General features: G+C 40.6%; 1 protein-coding gene across 5 annotated transcripts in view; it reads left to right on the top strand.

Moving 5' to 3' along the window:
- RASA3 (RAS p21 protein activator 3) overlaps positions 1-12934 on the top strand; it is a 184131-nt gene that overhangs the window by 103067 nt on the left and 68130 nt on the right. For all 5 annotated transcript variants that reach the window (XM_054191445.1, XM_054191454.1, XM_054191421.1 and 2 more), the window contains one exon: positions 9020-9114. In XM_054191445.1, coding sequence (XP_054047420.1) covers positions 9020-9114 — 95 coding nt within the window. The remainder of the gene's footprint in view (positions 1-9019; positions 9115-12934) is intronic.

Here is a 12934-nt window from a genome sequence, read left to right as displayed (position 1 = left end):
CGGAAGGAGTGGGGGCAAGAAAATGAAAAACAAGAACCCCTTGAAACCTCTGACAGAAACTTCCGAGGAGAACCAAACAAATTCAGAAACTGAAACACATGTGTAGCAGATATGTTTTGGAACATACTGTAGTATTTTGGCTTACAGGATGAGAGGATTGTGCAGATAAAGATATCTTTGAGTTTGCATGTTTGTTTATTACATTTGCATTTTCCTAATCATAATTTGCTAAGTCATGTAGGATTTTGTTAGCTAAACCGATACAACTCTTGAACAACTGCGTCTGGGAAGAATCTTGGATGCTGGTTGAAATGCAAATATAATAAAGAAAATGCAGAGCTCAGTGGATCGGAAATATATGATTTGTCTTTTTTTAAGTACAATGTAGCAAATGTACAGTTACTGTGGAAATAAATTAGTCTGAAGTTGTTTTTTAATTGATACTGTGTGTCTTGACTGTTACTGGTTAGAGTTTATATACTGATTCATATAGTATGTTGAGATGTTTTGAGTAGGAAATGTACTACTGAAAGTAATGGTAAATTCTGTTTAAAATTAGATTTGTTTGTTTGTTTCCAAATGATCAAATAGGAGTACTGTGACAATTTGATGGAACATGTGAGTGTATAATACATAGGGTAGCTGTTTCTATCTAGTTGTTACAATGAGAAAAACATTGAGGAGATAGGGTTAAACTGAAAAACCGTCAATTGGTACCCCTCCAGTAGTAACGGGGGAAAAAAATACCTCTGGCTGGATGCAGTAGATGGAATATTAGGATAGTAGTGCTGCTAAATAAGGCAAATAGAAATATATGTTCTTTAATGATTATGTTTTGATATTTATTTTTCAGCTTCTTATAAATATTTGTTATATGAGGCAGGCTGTGCCAATACAGTGGGATGGAAGGCTTTTCTCACCCTTTAATAATTTAGATTTAGTGAAGAAAACCATCTACGTGATATTCCCTGAGCTGGTATTCTCCTAGGTGTGTAATGAACAGTTCAGGCTGCCAGGATGTGACCTTCAACATATAGATCAGTTAAAAAACAGGAAATGTGCCACACCAAGTCATTTAACACTGTGCTGAAAGAATAGTTAATATCATACGTTCTTCAGGTGACAAGTAAACAATTATTTATCATGTACTTAAATCACAAATCACCTGTTTGGTCCCGTCTCCCCCCCCCCCCCCCCCCCAACACTTCATTTGCTTTGGTGACAGATGCATGTAACTGACTTGCTAACATCTGTGTTAAGCAGGAACCTGAACAGAACAAAATGCAGCCCCTGTGAAGTTCTGAGGGGAAGAAGTAAATTCACTGCATCAAATCTTGGCCCCTGTACTGCATTGGGGAGTAAGAAGTTCGAGAACAAAGTCTGTGGTACTCTTGACTGAGGAGGAGGCTTGGTTGGGGATGCTGATGGAATGGTACTGAATAAAGCACAGATGTGAAATCCTCAAACTCCTCAATGAAGGAGCAGAAAGCCAGTGGGGACAACACTAGCCAGTAATTCTGTTAGTTACATTTACTATAACTTAACTGTTGTAAATCACCTTCATAGAGGTTATTAGGTGTGTTCTACAGCAAATTGAAACTCTTGTGGCCATTGTATCCTGGCAAGTTGTAGCTGTCTTCCTGCTTAATACTATATGAGCTGAAGCAAAGTAAGGCAATAAAAAAAATTTGCCTTTGGAGGTAATTAAACCTAGCTGCACTGGACTAAAGTAGATGAAACCAAATCATAGATCATGGGCACTGTCACAGAATGAAAACACCCTGGAATTGAAAGTTATTTGAGGCTTGCATATTTGAGGTGACTGTGCCTTTGTTAATGACTGCTTCCAAAGCTGAGGTGTGTTTGTAGAGTTGCCACCATTATTACCAAGTGTCCAAGCAAGCTATCTACCATTATTAGGTAACTGTTGCCAAGTGTAGCTGAAGCATTACCTTTTGATTATTTTCTTGGTTTCAGAGAAAAATTGAAAAAGAATCATCTGTGCTAAACTATGCTTCCTGCTAGCTAAGTGGAGGAAATATCTTCCAATACAGCATGAAGGGGAGACCAAGATTTTAAGAGAAAATTGTGTTCCTCTGTTTCCTCCACCCTGATCATGGTTTAGGCAGCAGTCACAACTTGGTTTACTGTTTCCGTAGCGTATTGTTGGATGACATGGGAATAATATCTACTCAGCATGGTATAAATATAGCTACTAATGAAATAAAGGAAACAGATGACTCTGTCCCACAATGACAAGTCTTGAGAAGTTATAAACTAGAATTATCCTGAGAAGATTCTCCACCATTGCATAGAAAGCCTAAAATAAATACTTTCTGCATAGAATAAATTGTTAGGATGCGCTCACAATATCTTTTAACATAACAGATCATCACAAAAGCAGGAAAACAAAGTTGAGCTTTCAAAAATACATATTTTTCCTTTTTGCTCCTACAAGTACGCATATTATAAACAAAACTACTGAGCATAATGTGCTAGAACCTCGACTGTCCTTGTATGCAACCCTCCTCCTTACCAAATGACAGTGTTAATACTATCTGTATTTGGAATATCATCATAGATCCATCCTCTCGGCTTACCTCTGACTGCTACAGTTTTGATCGGGGCTTTCTGTATTTTCTGCGGTTCTTGACTTATCTCAGCAGTAGCTGCTGTTAAGGAGTCTGTCTGCTTTATGCCTCACTTGAACTAAGCAGACTGGGGCTGCAAAGAAGACGCAATAGCGGTGGCTTCTGGTGGCAGTACCTGGAAGGGGCTGGTGATGAAGGGGATGAAGGAGATGGTTGTTTAGTGCAGGCAGCACTCAGAGTCTGCAAGGCAGACAACAGTGACTGCAAGTCTAGATTTTAGGACTGCTCTCCCATTGCAACCAGGCATGGGCTATACCACCTTTCTCAAATGTATGTGCATTTTAAGGGCCCAGAGAGCAGCTGGCAGAGAGCTGATACCAGAGGGCTGTGGTTGGGTAGATTTTTGTTTTGGTCCTTGTTTTTTGTTTTGTGGGTTTTTGTTTGTTTGTATTTGTTTTTTAACAGGGGGGAGGTGTCGAAATTACATGGTAAGCTAGGCAAGATCTTTAGGATTGTGGACAGGAAAACTACCCTGGTAGAGGATAGTCCATGCAATGCTGCAGCTTCCTTCTTTTAAGGATAGACGCTATGTCTGATCCACAGCCTACTTTTCTCTGCCTTATCCAAGATAAATCCCACAAAGGGGAAAAATGGGTTTTATAAGTGGTATTCTTATTATATTTGGACTAGTTATTAAGCAAACAAACAAAACTGGGGTCATGAATATAGTACAGCTCAGTACTCTGTGTAGGATGCGCTGCTGCTGGGCTGGAAGTGTTCTGCCTCTCGCCACTAATTCTTACCCGTGGTAGCAGGTAGTCTAGTAGTGCTTGTGCTTCATGGTGCACTGCACAGGAGCTGGGAGGGAGCCATTCTGCTGCTTCTAAGGCTCTGAAGCCTTATGTTGGCCCTAATTCTCATCCTTATCTTTCTAGGGATTTCCTACTTTCTAAAGTAGGGGGATTGCTTGTTTCAGTCTTTTTCTGTGTTACGGGGAGGGGTGAGTGAATTTGTGCTGCTCTTGAACAAGGCAGGCATCTAGCCCTTTTTGTCTTGCAAAGTTTCTGTACTTTTATTTGATGACAGATAACCTTTCATATAGATAATTATAAAATCCCAGGTAGTCTGGAACAGTAGCGGTGCTTCTTGGTTGGAGATTTCAAGATGATTAACGTTTCATAAGGCTTTCACAGTCTAAAATGTTGATTAAAATCGATTCTGATTTGTCCTTAGTCTTTTCAGCTGTTTTAAGCGATTCTCCTTCATATCAGTTATTTTAGATGAATTCACTGGTATAGTGTCTGTGCACTTAGCATACTAGCATGAAGCAACTTCTGAACTAGCTTCCATGTCCTCTTACTGCCTAATATTGTAGCACATAGGAGGCAAAGTAGTCTCTGCTCAGAGCTGAGAGAAGACTGAATTAATTAGATGTTTGGGGTCTTTTGAGTGAGTCAGACTTAATCCTTTACTATAAATTAACTACACTGCAGTCAGTGTTAATGGAGCATGTTATATTAAAAATATTACATTATATTGCTTCAGCTCACTTGGCAGCAATATGTGAAGTTCTGTGGCTTTCACTGTGCAAATATTCCAAGATAAAGATAACTTTAAAGAAAAGATACAAGAGCTCCTGCAATGCTTTGTTTTTAGGGTTCTATAAAATAAGTGTTGGATCATGTTTTGCGTAGAGCCTGGTGCCCTTTTAAAATTACAAACTCCTGTCCTACTGCTGTCTGACTTTGGTAAAGGAATATATTCTCTGCTAATCTAGCATCTGCCAGATATTCACGTATCTCAGCTGTGAAGCAAACACTCTGCAAACTGGCAAATGAGTATTAAAAGATGAGATGTAATCCTCAAACTAGCGCCTAATCCTTTTGTCACCAAGAGGTAATCCAGACAGAAGGTAGTTGTGACTGGATGGAGAATGCCTGAACCAAACTATCAACTCTGTTAGTCTTTGTACAGAACTGTTAGAGCCCGAGTTAACAAGCCCAGGCACGTCCAGGGACAAGCTAATGGGCTGCATTGACTTGCCCGCAACTTTTGAAGCTTTTGAAACTCCAGCAAGGGATGGGCACTTGAGGGTGCGGTGCTTCCACGAACACTTTTCTAAGCGGTGAAGCCATAAATCCCTACCCATCTCTGCTGCATATTTCTGCTTCTGTGCCCAAATTATTGACCTTCTGCTATCTTCTGTCTTCTAGCTGTGTTAATGTGACTCTTGAGTGGGGAAACCATAAACCAGGTCAGTTTAAATGATCTGTGTGTTAAAAATGCCAACAACACCCATATATCACCCCTGAAACTTCCCTTCTCCTCCCCCAGAGTGTTTATTTTCATTGTTCAGTGTTTTTTAGTTTGGATCAATTTCCTCAACAGTTTCAGTATGGCCTGCCGCAGGGGTAGGGGTGGGGAAAGTAGGAGGCTCTTAAATCAGTTTACATCAGGGATTGTGAAGTGGAATTTGCACCCTTAGGACCATCCACGCCTTCGGTAGTAACTTCATTCATCCGTGAGCTAGATAAGTGTTCGAAATAATAGGGGGTTGGTAGATTGTTTTTTCCCCTAAAGAGAGATTCGCAGAAGGAAGGGGTCAGTTGTGGCATGTCGCATCTTGGGTTTGAACACAGGGTTTAGGATTTAAATATGCCAGTGAAGATCTGTTCAGCCTGAACTGGGGGAACATGGGGACATTGCTGCGCTATGGGTGGAAAACGTGCAGGAGTGTGTGGGGTTTCCCTACCCTCCCCCAACCTGAGGTCCTGGTGAATGTCAGCCTTCAGAAATAAATTAGTTCAGATGAGAAGAATGCTTTTAACTCATCGTTGCTGGTCTTATTGATGAGAATCTAATTTTTAAAAATGTAACTTAACTAAGTTTTGAAATCACATCGTATACAGTTCAGCATGGTCTGCTGTTTCCTGCCTCCTCCCATACAGTGTCTAAAAGCTTAAACAGACCCAGACTCTCTGCAGCCTGGGGCACCTCTGAGGAAACCAGGAGGAGTGGCTGAGTGCCTCAGGTGCAAGTTTTGGAGTCTCTCACCGCTGCCTGGCAGCCACCCAAATCTTGAGAAAGAGCATGGGACGACAGGCTCGAGTTTGGGAGTGCGCTGAAGAACCACAAAGAGGAAAGTGTCCTGTAACTGAGTGGTGGTAAACCTTTCTGACCTCTTGTGTAAGGTTTATCTTCAAGGAGATTTGTAAGCCCTTATCATGTAGTGTCAGGTCAAATGACAGGTGCCAACAGCTTGTGATTATTGGCCTAGATTTAACCTAGTTCTGGTGAGGCTAGAAGTTGCTTGAGCCAGGTCAGATATATAGTTCAGCTGGTGGCAGAGCAGTGACTGTATAGAGGAGGGCAGGACCTGACCATGCTCAGAACCTGCACTGTGCTTTAAGCGGGCTTGGTGATGAGGAGGAGGAGCGTGGGCTGGGTGAGCATATGGACATGGCCAGTACAGGTGGAGAGTTATAAACAGAAATTGTGCAGGGCGCTCCTGTACGCAGAGAATTGTTTAACAGGGCAGATCAAACAATCTGCCCTATCAGTAATATACCTTTGTATGTGTTTAGACTAGCCAAACTGTAGGCCCATTTTTTCACTCTCCCTTCCCTCCTCCCCCGCCCCCCCCCCTTTTTTTTTTCCATAGTAGATTTTTATCCTTTGTGGATCATTTGGTATACAGTGAAAACCCCTGGATTCCAGCCAGCCCAGTCAATAAGTTTCACTCATTAATAAGACTTGCTTGTGTGCAGAGCAAACAGTGCTGTTCAAACAGTTTCCTAATCAAAACAGTTTTTCCACCATGTTAACCCTCTTGGAGCTGGAGGCATGTACCGTTGCCTCCAAACACATGCTGCAATTACGTACTGACTGTATGGTCAGACCCGTCTGGGTTATCTTGCCATCCTGGATGCAGAGAGCAGTGGAACTCCATGCTGAAAGAGGGAACAGTGACAACACCGTTTATGCCACATACAGGTGCAGATCACAGAATCACAGAAACTTCAGAGTTGGAAGGGACCTCTAGAGATCATCTAGTCCAACTCCCCTGCTCAAGCAGGATTGCCTAGAGCACATCACTCAGGACTGCATCCAGGCGGGTCTTGAAAATCTCCAGAGAAGGGGACTCAACAGCCTACCTGGGCAGATGTTGGTGAAATTGTCCTTGAGTTTTCTGCAAGGACGTTCCTTTCATGCAGGGTGACTGCGAATGTAAATGAGACTGATTGAAAGATACAGGCGATGGTGTTTGGGAAGTGCATGCTACACTGCAGTCGGGTGGAGGATTTCTGCAAGAGATTAAAGGGTACAATGAGGATAACAAGCAGTGAAAGTAAACAATTTCAAATGAGGTCCAAAGCAATTATTGGAAGGTCATGCATTTAAATTCCCCTCTCAAAATGTTTTAGAGAAACTAGGTTGCTCACAAACTGCTGTGGTTGAAGAATAAAAGTAGAAGCTTTGAAAATACGTAGACAACATTACAGAGATTCTCAGCAAGGGTAACTTGGCGTCCCTTGTTCAGCACAGTTCAGGTGGCTTGTTTTCCCTTTTCTGCCATACTATTGTGTAGGTTAGTGTAATTTAATTATTGCTTTTCTAAGAAGTTTCAAGTCACTTGCTCTGCCTATCCAATAAAGAGCCTGGTAATGAATCTGCCTCGTTAATATCTAGTTTAATGTTTGCCAGGAGTTGGATCTGGTAACCTCTAAAGAGCAAGCAAAAGGAGGAGACCGCTGAGGGCAGAATGAGCAAGACTTGGAAGTAATGGGTCAGCAGCTCTGTGGAAGCCAGAGCAGAAACCCTGGCAGACATTACGAAGGGCAGCTGTGGAAGGATGGCAGAGGAGTTCAGAAACTAGGAGTGGAAATCCGGAAACTGTCACCAGAAGCAGCCTGAGGGTGACAGAAGAATGCAGCAGCAGCTGCAGCAGGGTACCCAGGGCAGCCCAGCAAATGGGAGGCTGGGTGGAGCCATCCAGCAGCAGCTAAAGCAAAAGGCCAAAATCTGAGGGAATATTGGGATGTCATAACTTGCTGCTGAGCCTTTAGCAAGCTTTTAGATTTCAGAAGGGAGAATACTTTGTGTTTACTATTTTTGTAGACTTCATCATATGTATTTTTTTATTTTATTTTTTAAATGTGTTCTGTTAACATTTGCTGGGATAATGTATCACTGACCTCTGGCCAAACTGCATGGATTTGGGAAGTATTCAAAATCTTCTCTCCCCTTAAGACTGTGTCCATTGGTATATTTTTTTTCTAGCAGGATTTGGTTAAAAAAAGTCTGTGTTTCTGTAGCAAGCAGTGGTTGCAAACTGTATGTGAGCAACTCGGTCTGGCAGAGATAGTCTGCTACCAAACTACATTGTCAAAAAACAGCTTTCTCGAGCCCCGTGAACTGTCCGGGATTCTTTCCTTTTGAACATGCTGCTTTGCTCAGTGCCTAGGGAACCACCCAGCCCAAAGCTTCTTTCTGAGTATCACGTGCTTCTCAGGCATGCCATGCTCTGCTTTGTATATACAAAGAAAGACGCTTGGAGAAAGTTTCACTGCCCCTCTGAGAGTGCTTTACGTAATGCCTTAGAGAAACTGCAAAAGATACAAGTTACAGCTTTACATATATATTAGCCCTTAGCATGCACGTACGTTAGTTCATAGCATGGAACTGCCCGTTGTTGCCATAACTACCAAACCAGCTATTTGGTAAGGGCAAGAGTACTTTTAAAAAAGTGAGGGGAAAAGCTTTACTGTGTTTTGTCGTTTGTTTGGGTTTTCTTTTCTCCTCTATACAGTTAGGGGTAGCACTTGGGTGGCTCTAGATTGCAGAATGCAGTTTGGGTGAGGGAGGTAGGTCAACAGAGCCTCAAAATGCAGGCCTGGGAATCTGCTATGAGTTGACATCTCTAGTTGCTGCCTTTCTCCTACAAAAATGTATAGTGAAAAGCCTCATCCTAAAATACTGTTAACAATAACCCCGTGCATGGAACTTTCTTCTGGGATTATTATAGACATCTGCCGCAAATCAGAAAGAAACAGCCCTTCTCTCTCCAACAATTTTTGAGCTTTTCCTCTTACAAGTTTAATTATCACATCAAAGAAGTAATAATGATATTTTTACTATAAGCATACTTACAAGCTCATCCACAGAGGCCAGTACTTCAGTCTGTTAGGTGAGTATGACATTAGGAATTTTAAAGTCTTTCACAATATGAAGTGGAAAAAGCTGCTCATCAGAAATAATTATGTATTGTTTAAAGAAGTATGCCCTGAAGAAATATTTCCTTGCTCTGAAGCCTTTCTTGAATAAGACAGTCCTTAAATCGTTGTTTTAAAACTTGTTTTTGATGGAAATGTACTTTGGGTGAACCATAGCATGTCTTAAACTGTGCTTCTGGTTTGTTTTATTTCCAGGAAAGGTAGCTATACAGAAGGAAGATCTGCAGAAGTATCATAACAGAGACACCTGGTTTCAGCTGCAGCATGTTGATGCCGATTCAGAAGTACAGGTGAGATTATTTTGGCAAAGGAGCATTTGTAACAGGGCCATGGCAGCTTTATGGGTTCCATGGCTCTAGGACAGATGTGTTCTTTCCCTACAAAAGGGAAGCATTGCTCATTAGTATGGTTTAGGTTTTAGTGATATTTGCAACTTGTGTATCTGTAGGGTTTACACATACCCACTGAATTACACCTGTGGGTAAATCGATGGGGCCAGGATTCTCCCCACAGAAATAATTAAAACTATGTAAACTATGAGGATCACTGATACAAGGAGGGGTGTGGTCATCTAAGGTATCAAATAACTTCAAAACCCTATAAATAACTGTTGATTCCTCAATCAGCCTGAAAATAATAACTGCGGGTACTGGTTTAAATAATTGCATAGGCAGGTTGTCACAGGAATGGCAACAAGTACATCTCAGAAAAAAAAACAACCAACAAACCACTCCTTGGCAGATTTCTAGGCCCTGCTCCAAATCATGAGAATGGTGATGATAGTATCGCTTCAGCTCCATTTATGGTTTGGTACTTTGCAGATTTTGGTACACAGTGATACTCCTCTTTTGTACTTACTCTCTTTTGAAGCAGATTCTATTTTCTATTACAATGTTAGGTCTTGTGAAAACAGTTACTGTAGCAAAGCAAGAAATGAAAACGATATAGCAGGATATGAAGTCAATATAAATCAGTTTTTTTTCTTTTTTTCCCCCCCTGTAACTATTTATTACATGTGAATTTCAAACCACAGTCTTTGCTTAGGAGGTCACAGACATAAATGTCTGACCTGTGCCACAGTCTCCAATAAATGTAAGGGGAAATTATGCTTAGATACTGCTGTGTGGTAGAGTTGGACATAATGTCTTGGCTTTACAGTCTGCATGCAGGTCTGCACATATCAGGTCAGAAAATACTCGTTCCAACATGTAGTGTGGTTATGTGGAGTGAAGCATATGTGAAAATACATTCAAGGTTAGGTTTTCTGTTTATTTGCAGAGACAAATAATACACTGTTGTGCATGTGATGTAAAGAAAGCCTCATGACAGCCTGTTCAGTCTGTAACATTCTCTTGTAAAGTATTGATCCTCTTTAATGCCACATTTCAATGCCAATGGTGATGGAAAGGCTTTTAACAGCCTTTTAACTTTGAGATCTACTCTGTTTACCCTGTTTTCCCTTTCTTCTTACCCTAAAGCCTCTTATGACAGTGACTTTAAAACAATAGATATAGTGTTTATGTCCTGCAGGATATGAAAACTTTCCCTTTGTAATTTATCATCTGAAAACCACCAATATTTGGATAAGCTTCTGCGCTGTTTATTTTGTTACAATATTTACACAGAGTGAGCCTGTGGAAGCTTTTAAGACCAGGGTGCTTTCTAGGACAGCACTGGTAATGTAAGCTGTGAACTCATAACAGAAAGGTTTGTGGGCAGCTCTAGCTTTTGGAGATAATGAGGAGCACCATATTTGCTGGAAAGCGTGTTCTCTGTTTGTCATTGTTTGTACAGTTTATCACTTCCGCTGTTTGTATCTTTATAAGAGCCCAGCTGTTAAAAGCTGTTTCTAGGCTCCATGATAAGCATTTATTACAACTGGTGTAAATATGAATAGCACTCTGATGATTTTATCCACTTACTTAGATGTTCCGCTGTCTTTACGCTAAGGAGCCTGCAAGAGGGCTTTGTGTCTTCCATAAAAGTAGGAGCGGATTTGTAGATATTTTGTACGAATTCCTATGCAAGTGAAAATAGTCAAATGAAGGAGTATTTCTGTGTTGGTGCTTTTTTACAGTTGTGGTATCTCAGTTGTATCTTTTTCTAATCACTTTTTCATTTATGAGAGAAAAAAGAATATGTCTGTTAATGATAAGTATTTTCGCCATGTCACTCAGTTTTTCTCCAATTTTAAAGCAAATCATTAAGAAATGTTAAGTAGTTAACATGTGCAATGAATTATGCAAATACTAGTAGTCAAAAAGCAATTTTAATGTGCCAGCTATCAGTTTTATCATTCTAGCAGTTGTCCCCCCTGGCCATGTAATCTAGTAGATTAAACATTGAGCCATGTACCAGGGAACTCTTGCATCTTACTTCTGCTTTTGTTGGCCAGTGGCCTTAATACTGTTCTCCGCGTTGTAGAACACTTCATGGCTATTTAGTTATGCATCACAGCACCCTACTGATGTAAGCTACTGTCACTTCTACATTTTTAATACAGTGAGAAATAAGTGTCAAAAAAATGTGAGTTGCTTGAGGTCATACAAGTCAATGTGAGGAGTTTTAAAAAAAAAAAAAGTATCAAAGAGACTGGGTTTCTAATTCTTTCTAATTCATTAGGCCGTGATATGAAAGAAACTGGGTGACAGTGATAAGGCTGTGTAGGACTTTACTGTGTGCAAAGCCTGAAAATATCCAGGTTTTAAGCAGACCAATCAGCAGAGTCAGAAACTGAAAACCAGTTTAACATGAATGGATTATTGAAATATTAGTGATCTTGGGTGCCATGGTTCTCAGATGTTCAGTTTTGGGACAAATTTGGCCTCATTTTTCAGAACAGAAGGACAGATTTGAAATTACGGATAACAATGTTTCAGATATAAGGACTGGTATTTTGAGGTATCTGAAGTTTAATGAGTAGAATTTGAAATTTTGTTCTTGATGTGTTTTGGATCTCACTTGTATGAGTTTCAGAGATGGTACAAATTTTCAAATGGCAATACTGCTTTCTGTCTTCATACGTAGAGAGGGAATGGGATGTGATGTGGAGATTTTCCTCTTTTTTTTGAAAGTGCTAAATAATACAACAAACAAATAGAATTCTAGTGCCAATGGAATGTGGATATCTGTGTGCTGTTTTCTCAAATTTTATTCAGAAGCTATCGCTCTAAGTATTCTGAAGCTGTACAAAATAAATAAGCCTGTATATATTAAAAACCCCTAAAATATAAGTGGTAGTGTTGTATAACTCATCAGACGTAGTTGCCAAAGTGTTTAGCTTAAGGCTTTGCAGTCAGTTTTAGGGTTTCCCAATGTTGCTAGTTCTTACTGTCTTGTAATGTTTTCTATTGGCAGGAGTGCAAGGTGAGATTATGACTTGATAAACTTCATGGTAGTTGAGGATGTTACTGACAGCAGGACTGTGTTTTAATTGTCAGCCTACACAGATATGAGCGTTATTATCAGATGCTTTAATGCCACATCCATTTATTGCTTGACAGCAAGATGTACTGGAGTCTGGGATGATTGCTTATCTTGAAGAAAAAAAACTAGGGCATTGTCCATCTAGATGAAGAGCTGCTAAGGGGCCTGTAATCTTGCCATGACAGCTGCTGTTTGGTGTGGTGCACAGTCCCATGCCAAGTGGTACAGGTGCTGTGCAGCTGCTCAGCCCACAGATACATATTGTGCCATTACCCACCCACATGACCTTTGTGGCTTTGGTTTGTCATTTCGTCTAGCAAACTAGTTAGTTGAGATAATCAATATGATCAGGTGCACCTCAGTTTCCCTTCATCTGAGTGGGTGGGTGGGTAACAGTAGCCATCAGAACACAACCCTGTGTCATGCAGCAATGGATTGTAATCACCCCTTAGGTTCTACAGGCTCTTATTCTGTTTGTAAATCAATGCCCCCAGATCTTACTGGCTGGTTTTGCTCTCGCTAGTTTGAAAATAAGATATTGCATAGTCTGCTGTAGTCCTGTCAATAGACATAGATATAACCTGGCTGTTTAAGTTCAAGCTCTTCTGTGGAGACCAAATTATGAAACTCCAGCAAAACTGGTATACAAATATGAAATGAGATTATTTCTGAATATTTCCTTTT

The sequence above is a fragment of the Rissa tridactyla genome, chromosome 1 (assembly GCF_028500815.1).
Source record: "Rissa tridactyla isolate bRisTri1 chromosome 1, bRisTri1.patW.cur.20221130, whole genome shotgun sequence".
Taxonomy (NCBI): Eukaryota; Metazoa; Chordata; class Aves; order Charadriiformes; family Laridae; genus Rissa; species Rissa tridactyla.
This window is presented reverse-complemented; position numbering and strand designations above follow the sequence as displayed.